The sequence below is a fragment of the Podarcis melisellensis genome (assembly GCF_964234715.1).
Source record: "Podarcis melisellensis genome assembly, chromosome: 8".
In the NCBI taxonomy this organism is placed as follows: domain Eukaryota; kingdom Metazoa; phylum Chordata; class Lepidosauria; order Squamata; family Lacertidae; genus Podarcis; species Podarcis melisellensis.
In genome coordinates this window covers 82,358,673-82,381,875 of record NC_138540.1, presented here as the reverse complement: position 1 = coordinate 82,381,875, position 23,203 = coordinate 82,358,673, and the positions used below count along the sequence as shown (strand labels likewise).

Below are 23,203 nucleotides of genomic sequence, written 5' to 3'. Positions count from 1 at the left end.
TTGTAACCTGAAGCGCCTGTAACCTGAGGTACCACTGTATAAAGTTGGAAGGGCCCCTAAGAGTAATCTAGTCTAACCCCCTACAATGCAGGAATTCTCCCCACGGCCGTCCTCTAGTGGGCTCGAACCATCAACCTTCTTTCTGGTTAACAGCCAGACACACTAACCCAATGCACCACAGGAGCAACAAAAGTTTTAAATAAAACACATTCATGCAACAGAGACGCCACTCCTGGTTATCAAGGGCCTGGGAATTGGACAAACTGGCTCCAGGGCATTGGACTGCCTTGGGGTCTTCTGATGGCTATTTCCCAGAACCCTTTGCAACTATGCACACGGTGCCAGGAATATTCTTTTTTCAATTATATTTTATTAAATTTTCATAAAATAAATCGCCTATACATTCCAACACATAATAGATTTTTCTTTTGTTTTGTCAACTTCCCATCCCGTTTTCCATAGTGTTTTTTTAATATATCTCCCCCTTGCTGCACCCTATCTTCTCTCTCTTATATATTATGGCAATAATACAACAATCCCTAATTCCTTCTGTTGCTCACAGTTTGAATCCTGCTCACAAATTCACCATACTATAATATTTCTTTAACTACAGTGGTACCTCGGGTTAAGTACTGTACTTAATTCGTTCTGGAAGTCTGTACTTAACTTGAAACTGTTCTTAACCTGAAGCACCACTTTAGCTAATGGGGCCTCCTGCCACCGCTGTGCCGCCAGAGCACGATATCTGTTCTCATCCTGAAGCAAAATTCTTAATCCAAGGTACTATTTCTGGGTTAGCGCAGTCTGTAACCTGAAGCGTATGTAACCTGAAGCGTATGTAACCCGAGGTACCACTGTAGTCCAAAAGGGCTTCCGTTCTTCCGCAAAACAATCATCCTTAGGTTCTCTTAATTTAGTTGTTGACTCTGCTGATTCCGCATAGTATATCACTTTGATTATCCATTCTTCTTGGGTAGGAATGTGTTATGTACTGAGTTGAATAGGATCCAAACTGCAGCAGTCTGATTGGTCCTAGAACAATAGGATCCAAAATGCAGCAGTCTGGTTGGTCCTAGAACAATAGGGTCCAGAATGCAGCAGTCCCATTGGTCCTAGAACAATGCAGCAGTATGACTGGTCTGCAGGAGCCACCCAATCCAGCTCCAGATGGAAGTGAATCCACAACCTGATTGGCCTACAGGAGAATTCCGGAATTAGCCAATCACGTGGGGCCCATTGTGTAAATAATGTATATAAAGCAGATACTTTGGGGAAACTTTCATTCCTCCTCCCACTATGAGCTGAATAAAGAGTGTGAAATCCACTCTCGACTCTGAGTATATTTCAGAATGTCTTCTGATGCGCTGCTGGGGCGGCAGGCCAGTTTGTTGGTGCCCCTCGATATGTTACCACCCCCCAAAAAACCAGCTTAGGTTTTCTGTGCTGCCAGGCTGGTCCTGGGGGCAGCTTTTCCTGGCCCCGATACCTTCCCCTTGCTTTCAGAGGTTTCCCTGGGCACAAGAGAAGAAAAGGCTTCTCTCTTGCTCCTTCCTTCCTTCCATTCATTTCTCCTCTTCTTTTTTCATCCTGTCTGTTCAGTTCTGCTCTGCAGGAAAGCGCCCCTGGCAGCATTTTAGCAGGAGATGAGAGAAACACTTACGGAGCCATTTATCAAAGCACCCAGCAGCCAGCCGTTTCCAGACAGGTGAGGAGAGCTGGAAAGCTACAGCAGGAGGAAAGTTTAATCAACACCAGGGGGCTTTTAATTCAGATGATGGGCTGTTTCTTTGCTGCTTTCCTCCTCTCCTCTCTCTTTTTATTATTTGAGTTGATGTCGTTCCTTCCAGCTGTAGGCAGTGTGTCATTATTATTATTTTTAACAGAAGAAGCGGATGGCGGTATGTGGCCAAATTTTGGGAGACACACCAAACCACAGCCATTTATTTATTCCTCTCCTGCCAACGGGATTTGATTTAAATATATGCAAGTTTTCAAAGTGTACCGCACTGCGGTTGCAGGCATACAGATGGCCAGGCGCAGCCCCTCCAAGTTTCCCTATTTTCCAGGGACAGTCCCGGATTTACAGAAGCCGCCCCAGTTTCTGATTCGATCCCGAAATGCCCCGCTTTTCCTTAAAGGTAAAGGGACCCCTGACCATTAGGTCCAGTCGTGGCCAACTTTGGGGTTGCGGCGCTCATCTCGCTTTATTGGCTGAGGGAACCAGTGTACAGCTTCCGGGTCATGTGACCAGCATGACTAAGCCGCTTCTGGCGAACCAGAACAGCGCACGGAAACGCCATTTACCTTCCCGCCGGAGTGGTACCTATTTATCTACTTGCACTTTGATGTGCTTTCAAACTGCTAGGTTGGCAGGAGCAGGGACCGAGCTCACCCTGTCGCGGGGATTCGAACCGCCGACCTTCTGATCGGCAAGTCCTAGGCTCTGTGGTTTAACCCACAGCGCCACCCGCGTCCCCGTCCCTATTTCCATCGGAGAAATCTTGGAGGGAATGGAGTTAAGCAACCTCCGAGCCAAGGAGATAAATAACTATAGAACCTTTAGAAGACATCTGAAGGCAGCCCCGTATAGGGAAGTTTTTTTTAATGTTTAATGTTTTATTATGTTTTTATATATGTGGGAAGCAGCACAGAGTGGCTGAGCCAACCCATTCAGAAGGGTGGGTTATAAATTATTATTATTAATATTATTATTATGGAATAGGGCATCCCTATTTTCATTGCAGAAATGTTAGAGGGTATGCAGGTCTACTGGGTCTGCAAAATCTTTCAGAATATCTGAATTTCTGGCTAAGGCTCTACAAATCCGTGCTATTAAACTTAAAGGGGGATTAAGGTTAAGGAGCGGAAAGGTAAATCTCTATTATTATTTTTGTTGTCATTTCCATGTGTCTGATAAAATGCAATACAGTGGTACCTCGGGTTAAGAACTTAATTCGTTCTGGAGGTCCATTCTTAACCTGAAACTGTTCTTAACCCGAGGTGCCACTGTAAACTGATTTGACTTGACTTGACAGTGCTGTAGTGATTCAAAACCTCTCCATTATCCATCCTTCCCTCCCTCCCTCCCTCCCTCCCTCCTTCCTTCCTTCCTTCCTTCCTTCCTTCCTTCCTTCCTTCCTTCCTTCCTTCCTTCCTTAGCTTAAGATGACATACATATGGTTCCCCACACACCCATCTCCATTCGATCCTCACAACAAACCTGCGAGGGAGGTTAGGCTCAGGGACAGTGATTGGACTAAAGTCACCCAGCATGCTTTCTGGTGGAAAAAGGGGGTATTTGAACACTGGCAACCTAGGTTCTAACTGCTATGCCACATTACATCATCTATTTGAGACACGATGATCTGCCGTTCTTTCAGAAGGATGCCGCCGTGATTTCTCACAGAAAAGGCATGGCTTTCCTGTGAGAAATCACGTCGGCATCCTTCTGAAAGAACGGCAGATCATCGTGTCTCAAATAGATGGCATGGCTTTCCTGTGAGGAGTGAAGGGAGACATCTAAAACTGATGATGCTTGTTAACAGTTCCTTGGCATACTGCAGCTGTTTCATTAAGGCTGTCCTCTGTTGTTGTTTTCCTGACTGCCTCAATGATATTTAATGATCTGTTCCTTAGGGCTGTTTTGGGTGTTTTTGCTTCTTCTTCTTCGTTTCATCCAGGAGACACAACGGACTTGCACGGTTTTCCATGAGAGAGCAGCATTACAGGCTGTGTATAAAGAGGGACGCGGGTGGCGCTGTGGTTTAAACCACAGAGCCTAGGACTTGCCGATCAGAAGGTTGGCAGTTCAAATCCCCGTGACAGCCGTTGCTCGGTGCCTGCTCCTGCCAACCTAGCAGTTCGAAAGCACGTCAAAGTGCAAGTAGATAAATAGGTACAGCTCTGGCGGGAAGGTAAACGGCGTTTTTGTGCGCTGCTCTGGTTCGCCAGAAGTGGCTTAGTCATGCTGGCCACATGACCCGGAAGCTGTCTGCAGACAAACGCCTGCTCCCTCTGCCTATAGAGCGAGATGAGCGCGCAGCCCCAGAGTCGGCCACGACTGGACCTAATGGTCAGGGGTCCCTTTACCTTTATAAAGAGGAGCCCAGGCACCAAGCCAGAATTGGAGCCTGTGGCCCGACTGATGTGGATGCTGAACTCCCAACTCCCATCAGCCCCCAGCTGGCATGGCCAACACTCATAAATGATGGGAGTTGGAGTCCCAACATCTGCAGGGCCACAGGTTCCCCCAATGTGTTTTGCCACCTGAAGCAAACCACAAAATGGTGCCCTCCTTCCTTGCCAAGGAAAAAAGGGGCCAGCGAAAATCTGCATCATGGACAAGCGGGGAATAGACATCATAGACCATATAACACCGGTCTTGAAAGACCTATATTGGCTCCCAGTACGTTTCCGAGCACAATTCAAAGTGTTGGTGCTGACCTTTAAAGCCCTGAACGGCCTCGGTCCAGTATATCTGAAGGAGCGTCTCCACCCCCATCGTTCTGCCCGGACACTGAGGTCCAGCGCCAAGGGCCTTCTGGCGGTTCCCTAACTGCGAGAAGCCAAGTTACAGGGAACCAGGCAGAGGGCCTTCTCAGTAGTGGCACCCGTCCTGTGGAACGCTCTCCCACCAGATGTCAAAGAGAAAAACAACTACCAGACTTTTAGAAGACATCTGAAGGCAGCCCTGTTTAGGGAAGCTTTTAATGTTTGATGCATTACTGTATTTTAATATTTTGTTGGAAGCCGCCCAGAGTGGCTGGGGAAGCCCAGCCAGATGGGAAGGGTATAAATAATAAGTTGTTGTTGTTGTTGTTGTTATGTAGTGAAGTTCCCCCTGGGCCAGCAGGGGGATACTGTAGATAGTTTTCACTCAGGTCTGTAGATAGTTTTCACTCAGGTCCACGTCACAGTTGTTGTTGTTGTTGCCTCCAGACACACCGCCCAGACTTGCACCCCAGGGTGGGGGCATCATTTTGGTGCTTCTACTGCAGCCGTTTGACTTCACCCCTGGAGGTACACTCTGTTGCCTCTCAAGACAGATGTCTCTCCATTGTCTCTCGAGACTGATGGATGCCAACAAACAGGTTTGAGCCCCATCCTGGGCATTGCAGGGGGTTGGACTGTTTGACCTTAATGAGCCCTTCTATCTTTAACACTCTTTGATTCTCTAATGCATGGGTAGGCAAAGTAAGGCCCAGGGGCCAGATCCGGCCCAATTGCCTTCTCAATCCAGCCTGTGGATGGTCTGGGAACCAGCGTATTTTTACATGAGTAGAATGTGTCCTTTTATTTAAAATGCATCTCTGGGTTATTTGTGGGGCATAGGAATTCGTTCATTCCCCCCCAAATATAGTCCGGCCCACCACAATGTCTGAGGGACAGTGGACTGGCCCCCTGCTGAAAAAGTTTGCTGACCCCTTGCTCTAATGTATGCCCAGGATCTCTGAATTACTTTCTGTGGCTGTGGGCTTTCTGAGCATGGGCTACCTTTCCCACTCCCCATATATAATACAGTGGTACCTCGGGTTAAGTACTTAATTCGTTCTGGAGGTCCGTACTTAACCTGAAACTGTTCTTAACCTGAAGCACCACTTTAGCTAATGGGGCCTCCTGCTGCTGCCGCGCCACCAGAGCACGATCTCTGTTCTCATCCTGAAGCAAAGTTCTTAACCTGAAGCACTATTTCTGGGTTAGCGGAGTATGTAACCTGAAGTGTATGTAACCTGAGGTACCACTGTATAACTGTAACTCAAGATAACACTTCATGACATTTGATTAAGTGGACTGTAGCCGGTGGAAGCTTATGCCGCAATGCATTTGTTAAAACGGAGGAAGATGGAAAAGAGTTCCAGTACATTGCTTAGTTATTTATAAGATTTCCTACTTGCCTCTTAGACCGTAAAGTCCCAGGGCAGATTGCAGCAATGTAATGATGCAATTAAAAGCAAGACGGAGAGTAACACGTTTTCAGTGCAATTATGAAAGGTAAATAAAACAATTCCAAGCGAGAGCAACTCAGTAAACAGAAGACATGGGTCCCTCAAAAATACTTGCAGCTGTCCAAGGCAAGGGCAAAGAGGTGAATCTTCCACGCATGGAGGAAACTGATGCTCAGTGCACCTCTGTGGGGGTTGCATGCAAAATGTTGAACATGTCAGCAGGTGGACATGGTCAGCTGGCGATCCATTTAGGATACTCTTAGTCTTTGGAAAGACAAAATCACCTGCTCCGCTCTTTAGATGATAATAGACATCACTTCACTTACTTCAAAATATGGTATATCAACCCCGTAGCATCGTTGGGGCCCTCAGACTTTATTTTTAATTTTTTTCTATCCCACCTTTCCACTAAGGAGTTCAAAGTGGGGCGTGGGGGCTTCTCCACTCCCTATTGTATCCTCACAATAACCTTACAAGGTAGGTTTGCTGCATGCACACCATGTGATTAAAGGACACGACATCTCACAAAGAATCCTAGGAGCTGTAGTTTGTTAAGGGTGCTGGGAGCTGTAGCTCTCTGACGGGTAAACTGCAGTTCCCAGAATTCTTTGGGGCAACCAATGTGCTTTAAATGTACGATGTGTGAGCAACCATTGTGATCAGCCTGGGGTCTGAAATTTAAAAAATTAAGGTCTTAGATAGATATAGATATAGATGATATAGATATAGATATAAAAGATAAATGTTCGTAACTGCATATATAAACCAAATGTCTGAAACCCCACAGAAAAAGTCCTGAAACCATTTTGTCCCTCCCAAATTGACCTCAAATATTTCTCTGCAAGGTCGAAGGAAAATCCTGTCTTAAGGGTATGTCTGTGTGTGAATAGGGTGAGCCTGTGATCTGGCTCAGGAACTAAGTATTTGTCACTACAAAAGACTGGCCAGGCTCCCCAGGGTATCCAGTCAAGTGAGCATTAACAGGTAACCTGCCAGACAGGAGGTAAACCACGCACTCAGATTTCTGTTGTAGACAGAAATCTTTCTGTGATGTGACGGCCTTTCTGTGATGTAGGTATGATATATCTGGGGGTGATCTTGGACTCCAGGGTGGGCATAGAATCAAAGAATCATAGAGTTGGAAGAGACCCCAAGGGCCATCGAGTCCAACCCCCTGCCAAGCAGGAAACACCATCAGAGCACTCCTGACATATGGTTGTCAAGCCTCTGCTTAAAGACCTCCAAAGAAGGAGACTCCACCACACGCCTTGGCAGCAAATTCCACTGTCGAACAGCTGTTACTGTCAGGAAGTTCTTCCTAATGTTTAGGTGGAATCTTCTTTCTTGTAGTTTGGATCCATTGCTCCGTGTCCGCTTCTCTGGAGCAGCAGAAAACAACCTTTCTCCCTCCTCTGTGTGACATCCTTTTATATATTTGAACATGGCTATCATATCACCCTTTAACCTCCTCTTCTCCAGGCTAAACATGCCCAGCTCCCTTAGCCATTCCTCATAAGGCATTGTTTCCAGGCCTTTGACCATTTTGGTTGTCCTCCTCTGGACACGTTCCAGTTTGTCAGTGTCCTTCTTGAACTTTAAAATGTCTATATAAGGGTGGGCACACCTTTATTTTCAGTCCTCCTCCTTTCCTGCGTGTGAGGGGAGCACCCTATTGCAACAGATCAATAAAGATCAGGCTTACGAACTGCTTTGCTTCTCAATATTCTCTGGTTGGCCTCTGTTCTTTTCTCCAACCGATGGAGAACCTACAAAGGACTCTATAAAGGCCCTTGTCTCCCCCATAAGGGAATAAGGGCAGATTTTTGTTTTATTACAGGTTATCCAGTGGGCTTCATGTCTGAGTGGGGATTTGAGCCCTGGTCTCCCAGGTTTCAGCTGGATATTACCTCACACTGACAGCCCCACAATGTGCATTACGCCAGGAGTATGATTTTAGGAACCACTGCAAGACGACAGATAACAATCCCCTGGTCAAGGGTCGAGAGTCTGCTGGCCTGTTTTACAATCTCATTGCCCGTGAGGTGAGACATCCTGCCCCTTGCCTGCCATTTCTCACACCCCCAGGACAAACACGGATTGGGAAGCTGGCCAAATTCCCCTTCCGATTCAATCAACTCCCATCCCAAGCGTTGGCATCGCTTCTGAGTGGGAACGGCAGCCTTGCAATCAGCAATTTAATCTAAGGACAGGTTCAGGTTTATATCGCAGACAGTTTGACCTTTCCTAAGCCTTCTGCAAACATCATTATAGTCTCTCCTAGTGGGATGTTCTGATTAATTAATTTTAGGTGTTGTACCTTGTGATGAAAAGGCGAACACAAGAGAAATGGCAAGTTATCTCTCCAGTTCAGAGAGTCTTTTTCACACGCTCCAATGACATTTCTGTTTTTTGCTCTTTTAACAGGTACCGTATCCGTTTGAACAAACTTATCAATATATGGTTTGTTCTTGCTGTCCCTGTTACTGCAGTACATATCCCAAAACATTCCTATATAACAGAGTGATCCCCCCCTTTCAGTTCCAGCAATATATATTGAGGAAAGTGGGATCTGTGGCAGCAAAGTATTGCAGTATGAAGTTCTCCTGTTCAGAAAAAACCAAAACAAAACCCAAATGATCAAGGGGATGGAGCAACATCCCTATGATGATAGGTTATAGCATTGGGGGGTGTTTTATGTTAGTGAAAAATCAAGTAAGAGGTGACATTATACAAATGTGTAAAAATTAAGTATGGCATGTAGAAGGTAGCTAGAGAAAAGCTTATAGCTCTCTCTTGGATGGCTTCAAAAAAAGATTGGAAAAATTCATGGAGCGAAAAATCAGTACCTATGCTTTTGAATTATGGTGCTGGAGGAGACTCTAGAGAGTCCCATGGACTGCAAGAAGATCAAACCTCTCCATTCTGAAGGAAATCAGCACTGAGTGCTCACTGGAAGGACAGCTCCTGAAGCTGAGGCTCCGATACTTTGGCCACCTGATGAGAAGAGAAGACTCCCTGGAAAAGACCCTGATGTTGGGAAAGATGGAGGGCCCAAGGAGAAGGGGACGACAGAGGACAAGATGGTTGGACAGTGTTCTTGAAGCTACCAGCATGAGTTTGACCAAACTGCGGGAGTGCCTGGCGTGCTCTGGTCCGAAGAGTCGGGGGTCACGAAGAGTCGGAAAAGACTAAACGACTAAACAACCACAACAATTCTTATGTTCTTATGTCAGGATTGCAGCCAGACATGCCCTTTCCCAGAAAACTCCATTCCATCCACCCCCAAAAGGAAAAAATACATTTCAAGTATTTCCCATGAGCAGATCTTTAGGTTCTATAGCCACTCAGTATGCAAAGTCCTCTTGGGGAAATTTTCCCCTGCTTAAAGGTAAAGGTAAAGGGACTCCTGACCGTTAGGTCCAGTCGTGGCTGATTCTGGGGTTGCAGTGCTCATCTCGCATTACTGGCCGAGGGAGCTGGCGTACAGCTTCCGGGTCATGTGGCCAGCATGACTAAGCCGCTTCTGGCGAACCAGAGCAGCGCACGGAAACACCGTTTACCTTCCCATCGGAGCGGTGCCTATTTATCTACTTGCACTTTCGCGGGGATTTCCTACCATCCTACAGAGTTGCAGACTCTTATGATAGAATACCAGCAACTAGCTAAACTGACGGGAAGAATCAGAGGAGTGTCAAACCAGAAAGTATACAGAGAATGGAAAATATTCAAAGAAAATATAAAACTGCATTGTACAAGCAACAAGATACTTGCAGAACTAGACTGATACTTGAAAGCAATATGTGTATTAGATATTATAGCAGATTATATATATATATATATATATATAAATCACATAAATCTGTGCAAGAAAATATAGACAATATAAGGAGTATAATGATAATTATTGGAAGTTTTATATTTTAACCTGTTATTTAATTGATATACACTGTATTTTTCACCCTTTTTTTCTCTCCCCCTCCCGTTACAGTACTTGTATTGCTGTAGCTTTGTATGCTTTGTTATTTATGTATATATGCCTATGTGGGAAATTACCGTAATAAAGATTATTTTTAAAAAGAAAGAAAAGAAAAATGTACTGTCTCTAGCTATCTAAAATGTAATTTGGAGGTTATTCCCTTTGGAAGTAGGTTCCTCATGCTGTCCCGACTTCTCTCTGAGCAGCCCACGCAACGTGCAAAAAAATGTGCCTAATTTCACATCATGGCAACAGCATCCGTACCTTTTCATCTATTGAAACTAAACCTTTTGATTTTCATGCGGCAGAGCTCCTCTGCCTTTAGTAACTGCAAAAGAAGCTGAAGGAATTTGGTTTGATTTTTAATAATTTGGAAAATTAATAAAAATAAATTAAAAAAAACGACAGAAAGAAGCTTAAGTCTAAGAGGTACACACTGATATTTAACATGAAAAGCTGCGTTAGTTCAGCTTCTGCCTACATCTAAACAAACAAGGAACAGTATCTGCCAAAGAGAGGAAGGTAGTAAACCAAGCTGATATTCCATTTTTCATAAGGCAACTAGGGCTCATTTGTCTCCAAATGACTGAGTGGCTGAACTAGCATTTGAAGCCAGCTCTCGCCAAGTACCAATTCAGTTGCCTAGGCAACAGGGAAAAGAACGACCTTCCCAAGATGGCCGCACTGCGACGGCTCTTTGAGGCCCACACAAGATGGCGGCACAAGGGAGGAGCGGAAACCCAACCCTTTTCCTAGGGAAGTTTCCTTATGACACACTCAACATGGCTCTTTGAATCGCAGCTGTTTCCTTGCCCTCAGTTATCCAGTAAAGCAACTGTTTAAGATAATCTTCAACAAAACCACAGTGGCACAAACTAAAAAAAATCAGCTAAAAAAATCGGAAACCGCCCTTGTCCATAAAATTGATTATAGGCAGAAATTGCGACCATGTGCGACTCTTCACGTTTTCCTATCTCTATGTCCAAGATGGCGGGTTTTTGTTGTTGTTGTTGCCTCGCTCAAGATGGCGGCGCCACCGCCCTTCTTCACCTTTCCCGCAACTAGCCAATCAGAGCCCCACCCTAGGCGTGGCTTCCCCGTTGCTGCGGCAACCGCGGCCCAGAAACGGTGAGGGCAGGACGGTAGCGAGGCGCCGGCGGGGGCGGGGGGAGTTCTGAGAAATTCGCGCGGCTGGCAGGTAATGGAACGCGTGGCGTGCGGTATGCGTGCGCCGGGGGAAGGGGGACACGGAGGAGTCGCGTGTCTTTTGCACGTGTGAACGGGTGACGTATCAGCCACCTCTCTTTCTCCCTCTTGATTCAAACAGAACACGTGAAAACTGAGGGCGGGTGGCGTATGTGCAATCTTGGACCGCAAGGGTCGATGCTAAAAATCGAACTTCCAGCTTTGCAAGTGACTTGGGAATTGTTTGGAGACAAAGGATTTAAATAATAATAATGTTGTTGTTGTTTAGTCGTTTAGTCGTGTCCGACCCTTCGTGACCTCCTGGACCAGAGCACGCCAGGCACTCCTGTCTTCCACTGCCTCCTGCAGTTTGGTCAAACTCATGCTGGTAGCTTCGAGAACACTGTCCAACCATCTCGTCCTCTGTCCTCCCCTTCTCCTTGTGCTTCCCCAGCCACTCTGGGCGGCTTCCAACAGAACGCTAAAATACAATAACCTATTAAACATTATTTTGAATTATGGTGCTGGAGGAGACTCTTGAGAGTCCCATGGACTGCAAGAAGATCAAACCTCTCCATTCTGAAGGAAATCAGCCCTGAGTGCTCACTGGAAGGACAGATCCTGAAGCTGAGGCTCCAGTACTTTGGCCACCTCATGAGAAGAGAAGACTCCCTGGAGAAGACCCTGATGTTGGGAAAGATGGAGGGCACAAGGAGAAGGGGGCGACAGAGGACGAGATGGTTGGATAGTGTTTTCGAGGCTACCAGCATGAGTTTGACCAAACTGCGGGAGGCAGTAGTGGACAGAGGTGCCTGGCGTGCTCTGGTCCATGGGGTCACGAAGAGTCGGACACGACTAAACGATTAAACAACAACAAATTAAACATTAAAAGCTTCCCTAAACAGGGCTGCCTTCAGATGTCTTCTAAAAGTTTGGTAGTTATTTTTTCTTTGACATCTGGTGGGAGGGCGTTCCACAGGGCGGGTGCCACCACCGAGAAGGCCCTCTGCCTGGTTCCCTGTCACCTCACTTCTTGCAATGAGGGAACCGCCAGAAGGCCCTCGGCAGAACGATGGAGGAGAATTTGCTCCTTCAGATATACTGGCCCGAGGCCGTTAAGGGCTTTAAAGGTCAGCACCAACACTTTGAATTGTGCTCGGAAATGTACTGGGTGCAAATGTAGGTCTTTCAAGACCGGTGTTATGTGGTCTTGGTGGCCGCTCCCAGTCACCAGTCTAGCTGCCGTATTCTGGATTAGTTGTAGTTTCCGGGTCACCTTCAAAGGTAGCCCCACGTAGAGCACATTGCAGTAGTCCAAGCGGGAGATAACCAGAGCATGCACCACTCTGCGGAGACAGTCTGTGGGCAGATGGAGCTGGGAGACAGCTGTCCTGGACACAGAATTGACCTGCGCCTCCATGGACAGATGTGAGTCCAAAATGACTCCCAGGCTGCGCACCTGGTCCTTCAGGGACACAGTTACCCCATTCAGGACCACAGAGTCTTCCACACCCACCCGCCCCCTGTCCCCCCCAAAACAGTCCTTCTGTCTTGTCAGGATTCAACCTCAATCTGTTAGCCACTATCCATCCTCCAACCACCAAGGTAACCTTAAAACACATGTGAAATCTCAAAATTGGTCTTGAATATGATGATGGCCCTTGACTGGGTGTCTCCGTTCTCTTTAAGGTCCTTTCCCACTGCAGGTCCATGGCTGAAGTGCACGTGATTGGTCAGATCGTGGGAGCCAGCGGATTTCCTAGCAGCAGCCTTTTTTGCAAATGGGGGATTCACACAGGTTGGTGGAGAATTATGGTCCGGAGATCATGGGAAAGGGAAAGGCAGAGATAATTTAGCACGTGATTTATAGGTTAATTCTGTTCGGTTAAAGTCAGCCAGCAGGTGTTGCTTAGCGACCAATCAGAGGAGCAGGATCTTTGCCGAGGTAGCATCAGCTCTCATTGGCTGCGTGGTTCCGAGGGAGTTTTTCTCTGTATGTTTAGTTGAGTGTTTTCCTGCTGTGTAGAAGGCCTGAGCTAAGAAAGACAGAAAGCCTCTCGGTTGAATTTCTTCTCCGAATATGTGGATTTAGATAGCATGTCAGAAAAGATAAAAAAATAAACCAAAATGGGTATTTATTTCAAAATGGGAAGTTTTTAAAATATATTTGAAAAGTAATAATAGTAGTAGTTTAAAGTCATACACAGCGTTCGAATAATTTCAGTAGCAGTGTTAAAAATGTGGAAAAACCAATGAATGGATCAAGGGATATTGAAACTGAACAAAACTCGTTATGCAGTGGCAGCGAACAATTAATACAGAACCTGTAATAAGGAATAGACGGGAAGTCTGGTAGATAGAAAAAGACCACTTTTATGTTTTGAAGGTTACTAATTGATGTACTAATTCTTTTTTTTTTTCCTTTGGCGGCGATGGAGATTTATTTTCTTTTTCTGTATGGTGTGTTAATGTGAACAGTAACAATAAAATTTAATAAAAGAAGGAAAAGAATTTCTCCTCAGATTTATACGCTGTTCTTGTTCAGTTTGCTTCATCAAGTGTTATCAAGCTTCTCTTCTCTCTAAACTCCATCTGCGTTATTTAAGTGACGCTACTAAAGGGGGAGGTGAAAGGAAGTCAGTTCCCCTGGCGCATTCCACCCCCCCACCCCACATTTTTAGACTTGATACGAGAGGCAGAGCTTTGTCTATTCATAACCGAGACATCTGGGTTTTCTCCTCCCAGGTGGTGCCTGGAAGTTGCTGTCAGGATTCCGGGAAGGGCAGACCCAAGTCGACCACCCCCAGTTGGATGATGTGGCTTATTGGTCCCACCCCATTGACGTCCACTTTGCCACCAAAGGCTTGCAGGGTAAGAGATATCAATTGCCTTTCCCTTCCTCCTCCGCAGTTCTTGGCTATCGCCGCATTAAAAACATGAGATCCTTTTAAATAATATTTGTGTGTGTGTTGCAAGACACAGCTGCAGCTGGACAGGGAAACGCCTAATACGTTGCAGGCAAATCACCCAGTGACCGCCTGCTAATGTTTTGAGATGGCTGTGGTTACTGATCCACAGAGGGCCATTTTCTTTGGTAGCATCCTGGTAACGCAGTGGAAGCTAGCTAGGCCATCAGGGCATATGCCACCCCCCCTCAGTCTAGGCCTCACATAAAAGATAAAGGGACCCCTAACCATTCGGTCCAGTCATGACCGACTCTGGAGTTGCGGCGCTCATCTCGCTTTACTGGCCGAGGGAGCCGGCGTACAGCTTCCGGGTCATGTGGCCAGCATGACTAAGCCGCTTCTGGCAAACCAGAGCAGCGCACGGAAATGCCGTTTACCTTCCCGCCAGAGTGGTACCTATTTATCTACTTACGCTTTGACGTGCTTTCGAACTGCTAGGTTGGCAGGAGCAGGGATTGAGCAACGGGAGCTCACCCCGTCGCGGGGATTCGAACCGCCGACCTTCTGATCGGCAAGTCCTAGGCTCTGTGGTTCAACCCACAGCGCCACCCGCATCCATCTAATAAAGCAGAATGGTTGCTGGGTGCTGCAACATGGATGTAATTGCATCAATAATATATTGCAGAATAGATGCACAAAAATAAATAAATCGGTCTGTAGAGGTCCCAGATTTCTGCTGTGACCTTGGTGGCTTGAGCAAGCAAAGCAGAACACTCGCCTTGTTGGCTATGTTAGCAGCAGCAAAGTGACCTCCCTGGGGCCCAAGCGCATGTATTTGGAGATCCTGGGCAGCCCAGACAACAAGTTCTCCCTTTCAGCATCATTGATGTGGTCCAAAGGAAAGCAGAACAAGAAGTTTGGCATCAGCTTGGCTGCAGGAGTTGCCTGAAGGAGGAATGCAAGGCGCCATCCAACCACTTTAGGGACTCCACTCTGCATTTGTGTAGAAGAGTTTGGATTTGATATCCCGCTTTATCACTACCCAAAGGAGTCTCAAAGCGGCTAACATTCTCCTTTCCTTTCCTCCCCCACAACAAACACTCTGTGAGGTGAGTGGGGCTGAGAGACTTCAGAGAAGTGTGACTGGCCCAAGGTCACCCAGCAGCTGCATGTGGAGGAGCGGAGACACGAACCCGGTTCACCAGATTACGAGACTACCGCTCTTAACCACTACACCACACTGGCTTACGAGACTACCGCTCTTAACCACTACACCACACTGGCTCTCAAGTGTAGGGTTTACGCCTTAGGCTTTTCTTCTCCCAAAGATATTCTGCAAGGCAGCAGAGGTTTGGGATCAGTTTTCCTTCTCTTAGATCTTCTCCCTTCCCAGGTCGTGAGCAATGTCATTCTAAACTGAAAGCTTTTGGATAATAAGGGCAAAATCTTCTAAAACCGAACAGTCGCTTTTGGGAGATCGAAAAGTGAGTATGAGCAATGAGCACTCTTCCTGAGTGGCAATTTAACCAATTTAAAAGGCAACCCACTGAACAACAATGCTCTTAAATAGCTAAGCCGCAGCTTATAACTGGAGCTACAGTTCTGCAGTGTGGCTGCCGGCCAACCTTCGCCGGGAATTTAGCTGGCTACGTTGCCCCAAATCTTGGCTCTATCAGTGTGAATGATGCTTCATGACACATACATTGCTGGCCAAGACTCCGCCCCACTTACGGAGGCTCTTGAACCCACCCACTTGCCCACAACCAGCCTGATCTCCCGTTTTCCCCATTGGGACTTGGGCCCAAGTCCAAGCAATAATTGGCATTGAGGCAATGTCTATTAGGGCAAATGGGACCCTGCTCCACAAAGCTCACTCTGCCCTCATCCAGCCTTCTCCTGAGATAAATCCAGTCCAGGGATCTCAGAAAACAACAAATAGGGGGATTTAGGAGCAGGTCAGCTTCCCCCGCCTTAGTTCTGCTGTTGTACAACTCAGCAGGGAGGAGGAGGATAGAGGTAAATAGTTGGCTTTCGTTGCCTCTAGCGCCACCTGCTGTTTGCCTCCCTGCCTTCCACCCTACCGGGAGGGCCCAGCCAATTGCATTGCAGAGCTGTGGCCTTCGGAAGCCCCCTCTCTTCAGGGGATTCTGGCTTGAAAGGTGGGGCTGGGGATTTATGGTGGAGAATTCTCTGCACCCCAGCTGGACTGTATTCCTGCAAGAACTCAGTGGCTCAGGGTGGAGGATGAAGAGGGCTGTGTGTGGCAGCAAGCCTAGTGCACAAAGGTGTCATTTGCACCTGTCGCTCCTCCCACTGTTGCCTCTGGCTCCACCCACCATTGGCCCCTTGGAAGTTGCTCAGAAGAGAGTGCGGGCCCTTGGCTTGAAATGGTTCCTTGTCCCCAGCAGTTGCTCAGTGGCTGAGGAGAGGTACTCTGCGTAGACTCAGAGGCCCCCATTCTCTCCAGCCATGAAATGCAGAGGGGTGTTTAAGCAAATTGCACAATCCGGCTCGAATCAGGCACTGTGTCTCGCCTCTCATTATGAACCTGCCTGACAGGAGCGAGACAGCAGCAACTTGGAGGTAAAGGTAAAGGGACCCCTGACCATTAGGTCCAGTCGTGGCCGACTCTGGTGTTGCGGGGCTCATCTCGCTTTATTGGCTGAGGGAGCCGGCGTACAGCTTCCGGGTCATGTGGCCAGCAGGACTAAGCTGCTTCTGGCGAACCAGAGCAGCGCACGGAAACGCCGTTTACCTTCCCGCCGGAGCGGTACCTATTTATCTACTTGCACTTTGATGTGCTTTCGCACTGCTAGGTTGGCAGGACCTGGGACTGAGCAATGGGAGCTCACCCTGTCGCGGGGATTCAAACTGCCGACCTTCTGATCGGCAAGTCCTCGGCTCTGTGGTTTAACCCACAGCGCCACCCGCGTATGTTCGATATAATTGGCTACCTTAAAGGAAATTAATCTGTGGCTACGGTAAACTGCGCTGTCAGACAAAAGAGCTCAGAAGCCAGCCAGCGAAGGGAAGCCGTTCGGAATGGTAGGGGATTAATTGTCGGAGCGGCTGGCTTTTTTTTGTGTGCGTGCCGCAAAGCCGGTTTGATTTGCGTGGGCTTCTCTTTGCTGCCTTTTCTAGGCTGCGCTTCAGCTGAGCTGAGCTGGACCGGATAGGTGGGGGCAAGGAAAGACCAGGCGGGGGGGACGGAGGAATGGATTGATGCGGAAAAGCTGCCGAAAGTCTCCCGCCGCTTCCTTTTCTTCCCGGCTGACGAGACTCCACATAATTAATAAATCATGCCTCCCCAGTTCCCTTTATTGCTGGGAACACAGTGCTCAGGCGAAGAGATAAAACACACACACACATATATATATATATAACTCCACCGCCACCCCCGGCCAGCCAAACCTTGGCTAATGTTGAAATACGAACTCTGAATTGACAGGAGGAGATGGTGGCGGGAGCAGGAGAAAGAGAGAGAAAAGCAGGATGGAGCCAAACGAGTGCTTGGAGGAGCCAGACTCTGACTTAATAATAATAACCTTAATATTTAGCATCGGTTGAGTGCTTTCTGCAAGCTCATGTCACTTCACAGACACCGCCAAGCAGCTCATTATGGTAAATCAGCATTGTTATCCGCACACTGAATTATTAAGAACCTGCCAGATCAGGCCAGCATCCTGTTCTCCACAGTGCCTAGTCAGATACACCACTTTCCCAATCTTCGGTGCTCCACCGGAGCAAACATCAGTTTGGGTTCCCCACGGATGGCTGTTTGCTCTGATTGAGCTTTAAAGAGCGGATTTTCACAGGGGAAGCTCTGAAGCAAAAGGGGAAAAAAGTGTTCAGAGCTTTAAATCACGGACCGTGCCTGGAAAGAGTGGAGGAAAAGTGTGGGTGAATAAGCCCTGAGTTTGGATAAGTCGTTTTGGACCTCTTCACCATCTCTCTTGTTTAAACTACCGTGAATGATTTAGTATCAATGGCCACCTCACTGCCATCCCCAACTTTAGTTGGAAAGCACAAGTGCTGCAGGACTCTTCATTCTGTATCCTTCCATCATGAGAACTGTCCATTTTTTCCCTGCTCTTCTTCCTGTTTCTTTAACAGTTTGTCATCCACAAGAGGAGTGTCAAAATCTTTTTTTTTTCTATGTCCAGGTATTCAGTGTTGTGGTTTGCAAGCTCCTTGGGGCAGAGGCCTGTCCTTTTAGATCAAGCTATTCTATTCTGCGGCGAAGTGCCACACTCACTGGTTATGGCTTTGTCACTCTGGTCTTGTCTCATATACATTTGGACACCACATAGCAATGCGACAGACCTCCTGCCGTTTGTGTCTTCTGGGGCCCCAATGTTCCAGACTTCCTTTTCTCCATTTATATATCTGTCAACTGAGAAGTCTTCATGCCTCTGTCCTAACGGGACCCTGGTCCTCAAATGTTGATGCCACACACACACACACACACACATGCATATCTTTAAAGATTCTGCTTTTGCTGTGGCAGAAATAGTGTGGTATTCCCTCCACAATCTGTGTGCATGGATGCTATTATATTAAGAAAGAAATATCCTGATTATTGGATGGGACACGGGTGGCTCTGTGGTCTAAACCACAGAGCCTAGGGCTTGCCGATCAGAAGGTCGGCGGTTCGAATTCCCGCGACGGGGTGAGCTCTCGTTGTTCGGTCCCAGCTCCTGCCCACCTAGCAGTTCGAAAGCACGTCAAAGTGCAAGTAGATCAATAGGTACTGCTCCGGCGGGAAGGTAAACGGCGTTTCCGGGCGCTGCTCTGGTTTGCCAGAAGTGGCTTAGTCATGCTGGCCACATGACCCGGAAGCTGTATGCCGGCTCCCTCGGCCAGTAAAGCGAGATGAGCGCCGCAACCCCAGAGTCGTCCGCGACTGGACCTAACGGTCAGAGGTACTTTTACCCTGATTATTAACTACAGTTGTACCTCTTGTTAGGTTCGGTTTAGGTTATGTCTTTTCAGGTTGCGTCCCGCGGTGACCCGGAAGTACTGGAAAGGGTTACTTCCAGGCTTTGTCGCTCGCGCATGCGCAGACGAGCAAAATGACATCACACACATGCGCAGAAGCGGCGAATCGCGACCTGCGCACGCGCAGACACGGGTTGCATTCCTTTCAGGTTGCGAACAAGGCTCCGGAATGGATCCCGTTCACAACCAGAGGTACCACTGTATTTTTTGCGTTAAATAACAACAGCCTGCCTGCATTCCCTTAATTCAGACAGACTGTTCTGTAACGTCCTTGCAAAAATGGTTCAGTTGAAACTTGAGAAATGCTATTCCTCTACGTTGTAATTTTTTATAGGGAGATAAGATGCCGATTTTTTAGGGACACAGGTGGCGCTGTGGGTTAAAGCCTCAGCGCCTAGGACTTGCTGATCAAAAGGTCGGCGGTTCGAATCCCTGCTGCGGGGTGCGCTCCCGCTGCTCGGTCCCAGCGCCTGCCAACCTAGCAGTTCGAAAGCACCTCAGGGTGCAAGTAGATAAATAGGGACCGCTTACCAGCGGGAAGGTAAACGGCGTTTCCATGTGCAGCTCTGGCTCGCCAGAGCAGCGATGTCACACTGGCCACGTGACCCGGAAGTGTCTCCGGACAGCGCTGGCCCCTGGCCTCTTAAGTGAGATGGGCGCAGAACCCCAGAGTCTGGCAAGACTGGCCCGTACGGGCAGGGGTACCTTTACCTTTTAAGATGCCAATTTAACTCCGTGGTACTTCCGTAATGCTCAGATGAATTTTAGGTTTCATTTTTAATGGTAGACTCCAACCCTAAGATTACAGAAAATATAGCACAGAACACATCTCTGGAAGCGGAGCTCTTTTTGCTTCTAAGGAGTGGTAGCTATGTCCTCTGGCTGATGCTGCAACCTTGTTCCCGAACCCAGTGTAACAGAGTGTCTAGGATCATGATCCGGGAAGCTTCTGATTCAAATCTCGACTTCGCTGGGAACTTGCTAGGCAAACTGAGAAAAGCCATTGTCTTCTCTGCCCGCACCAGAGGGGGCAGGAATGTTATACCTGTGTAATCCCTTCCAAGCTGTTGTCAGGGTCACCGGGAGGCAGGAAAAATATACAAAGGCACTGATTTCTCTTCCAAGCCATCTTCATTGCACGCAGTGCTGTTACTGCGCCACTGCAGTTCAGCTTCCAACAAAAACTGCATCACTGGTCCTTCTGTCTGCTGTAGCAGAATCTCATATAATTGATTACATTGTTCTGCACCATTTCAGTGCACGGGCATTTATTTATTTCATCTTTTTTAGCTTTTATATATCCTACTTTTCCTCCAAGGAGCTCGAGGCGGCATGCCTCATTCTCCGCCTCCCCGTGTTATCCTGGTAACAACAGCCCTGCTAGGTAGGTTGGGCTGAGAATGAATGACTGGCCCAAGGTCACCCTGTGAGCTTCACGGCCAAGTGGGGATTTGAACCCCGGCATCTCAGGTCTTAGTGCAGCACTCTAACCACTACACCACACTGCCTCTACATGGTACGAGTAAGTGAACATCAGTAGTGTCTGCTTCCATCTAAATCCTCCCAACATCGCTACCGAGATGAAATGGTGGGATGCTTTGGAAACTTAAATTGCTATCCTTCCTTCCTTTTTCCTTTTTCAAAAACAGCTTTTATTTATAATTTTTCACAATCACATAAACCAAACACAATACAGTCGTACCTTGGTTTTTGAACAGCTTAGTTCTCAAACGTTTTGTCTCCTGAATGCCGCAAACCCGGAAGTGAGTGTTCCAGTTTGCGAACTATTTTTGGAAGCTGAATGTTGGGCGGGCCATCTGATTGGCTGCAGGCGCTTCCTGCAGCCAATCAGAAGCCGCGCTTTGGGTTCCGAACGTTTTGGAAGTCAAACAGACTTCCGGAACGGATTCCGTTCAACTTCTAAGGTACAACTGTATTGAATTAAGCATAAGACTTCCCTTCCCACCTTCCATTGTTCCTTCTGATTCCCCCTTACTGCTGCATATTCTAATTACCATATTTTTCTGTGTACAAGACGAGGTTTTTTTATTTAATAGAAATGCTAAAAAATTGGGGTTGTCTTATACACAGATAGTGCAGAGGTGGGACCGGCGATTGGTGGCTATGCTGATGCGTGCAATTGGCAGCGGGGGTCAGGCAATTGGCAGTCGGCAACACCCCCCTCCTAAAAAAGCTCAACAAGTCTGGGCACTCCCCCCCCCCATTTCCTCAATTAGAAGTCCCAAAAAATCGGGGGTCGTCTTATACACAGGGGCGTGTTATACACAGAAAAATACGGTACTCCATATTTCCCCTTTCTCATTTTATCTCAAGGCAATTTTTACTGCTGAATTTACTCCCATCCTGTTAATGCCCTAACCTGTTTGCAATGATTCTTTGAGTATTCTACAAACATTTTCCAGTCTTCCTTAAATACCCTTTCCTATGGATCTCCTATTCTGCTGGTTAACCCGGCGATTTTGCACCTTTCGCTGTTTCCGTCTGCCACTCCTCCTTCGTTGGTCCTGCTCCCTTCCCTCCGTTTCTGGTACATACCGTATTTTTTGCTCTATAAGACACACTTTTTCCCTCCTAAAAAGTAAGGGGAAATGTGTGTGCGTCTTATGGAGCGAATGCAGGCTGCGCAGCTATCCCAGAAGCCAGAACAGCAAGAGGGATTGCTGCTTTCACTGCGCAGCGATCCCTCTTGCTGTTCTGGCCTCTGAGATTCAGAATATTTTTTTTCTTGTTTTCCTCCTCCAAAAACTAGGCGCTTCTTGTGGTCTGGTGCGTCTTATAGAGCGACAAATACGGTATACCATTCGGGCTGCCATGGCTGCGTAGAGAAACGACCCTTCCTTTCTCTTTTCCCCCTGCCAGGCTGGCCCAAGCTGCACGTCCAGGTGTGGCACCAGGACTCCTTTGGGCGCACGGAGCTGTATGGGTACGGCTTCTGCCATGTGCCTTCTACCCCCGGCTCCCACCAGCTGGACTGCGTCACCTGGCGCCCCCTGGGCTCCTGGCAGGAGCAACTCTCCCAGGTCTTTGTGGGAGGGGGCCCCCAGCTGCTCAACACCGACCTGATCTACACGGGGGCCGACCGCTACCGCCTGCAGACCTGCGCCATGGGCACCGTCCACCTCCAGCTGGCCGTCATCCTCCGGAACTTTGACCGCTATGGCGTCGAGTGCTAAGGTCCTCCCCATCTTGGCCATGGCTGCCCCCTTGCCGCCGTTACGGCTCCTTCCCATTCGTCCCAAAGACCAGGACCCTCTCCGCTTGGGAAGGGAAGACTTCTGCAGTCGGGAGCAGAAGGGCAGCTCCATTTCACCGGCAGCCAAAGTGCGGAACCTATGAGCCAAACCTCCCGAGTTTGGCATCTCCAGTTCGGGGAGAGGAAAGAGGACGAGCGATTGGCGCTTAGCCCGGATAGTTCAGGATTCAGATTTTGTGGATCCTTGTCTAAGCGGAGCACCTCGCAAGCAAGATGTGTTGTGACCCCTTTTTTCGGGGGTGCTATGAAATGTCTTTCCCCATATGATTTTTTTGTCTGGAGGAATTTGCCCATATCGCAGACAGGACATCTTTTCCCAGTCCTCCTGAATCGCTGGCAGTGTACAACTTTATTTCTATAAAGGCTATTCTTTTTCCCGTTTGCATTAAATGGTTTTCTTTTTTTTCCCACCACGAGGTTTTGCGTAGTGCTTGTGGGAACGAGAACTTGGCACCCTGGTGGCTGGGTGGCTATCCCAACTGCACAAACACTCCATCGTAGTAGGCTTAGTCTGGGCACAAAGCAGAGTGAGGCGGTATGATGGGCAATAGGTGCTTTTTTGCCAATTATTTTTTTATTGATTTTCCATAATTTTTAAAAATAGTCACTACATTTAATACAAATGTATTAAATGTAAAAGCTGACTTCGCACCCCAAGATGTTCTTTCTTTTTCCCTTCGTCCATTGCTGCTCCAAGTACGTAAGCTTTCCCAAATTTCATTTAAATATTCAATTTTAAAAAACAATATTACAATATTTCATCCTTTCTCCCTGCACATTGACTGTGCAAGCACCAATTTCTGCTAAGACTTTTATATATTGCTGTAGCCTATCCACAAAATAAGTAAATTCTCTTTTATCTATCTATAATAATCACTAATTGATAATGTTAAATCATTTCCTTCCAATACCTCTCAGG

The 23,203-nt window shown here is 47.5% G+C and overlaps 1 protein-coding gene and 2 long non-coding RNA genes across 6 annotated transcripts in view; 2 read left to right on the top strand and 1 right to left on the bottom strand.

Moving 5' to 3' along the window:
• The window catches only part of LOC309376242, a 266,043-nt gene that overhangs the window by 54,477 nt on the left and 188,363 nt on the right, over positions 1-23,203 (bottom strand). The window lies entirely within an intron of this gene.
• LOC309376249 overlaps positions 1-23,203 on the top strand; it is a 319,563-nt gene that overhangs the window by 108,890 nt on the left and 187,470 nt on the right. The gene's annotated exons all lie outside the window — the stretch shown is intronic.
• B9D2 (B9 domain containing 2) overlaps positions 11,017-23,203 on the top strand; it is a 33,069-nt gene continuing 20,882 nt past the window's right edge. The window contains exons 1-4 of one of the 4 annotated variants that reach the window (XM_081922429.1): positions 11,030-11,119; positions 12,796-12,904; positions 13,852-13,977; positions 21,891-22,688. In XM_081922429.1, coding sequence (XP_081778555.1) covers positions 12,817-12,904; positions 13,852-13,977; positions 21,891-22,204 — 528 coding nt within the window. In that variant the 5' untranslated portion in view covers positions 11,030-11,119; positions 12,796-12,816 and the 3' untranslated portion in view covers positions 22,205-22,688. Of the gene's footprint in view, positions 11,120-11,141; positions 11,205-12,795; positions 12,905-13,851; positions 13,978-21,890; positions 22,689-23,203 lie in introns of those variants that run through there. The other 3 variants (XM_081922427.1, XM_081922426.1, XM_081922428.1) reach the window with 3 other exon arrangements.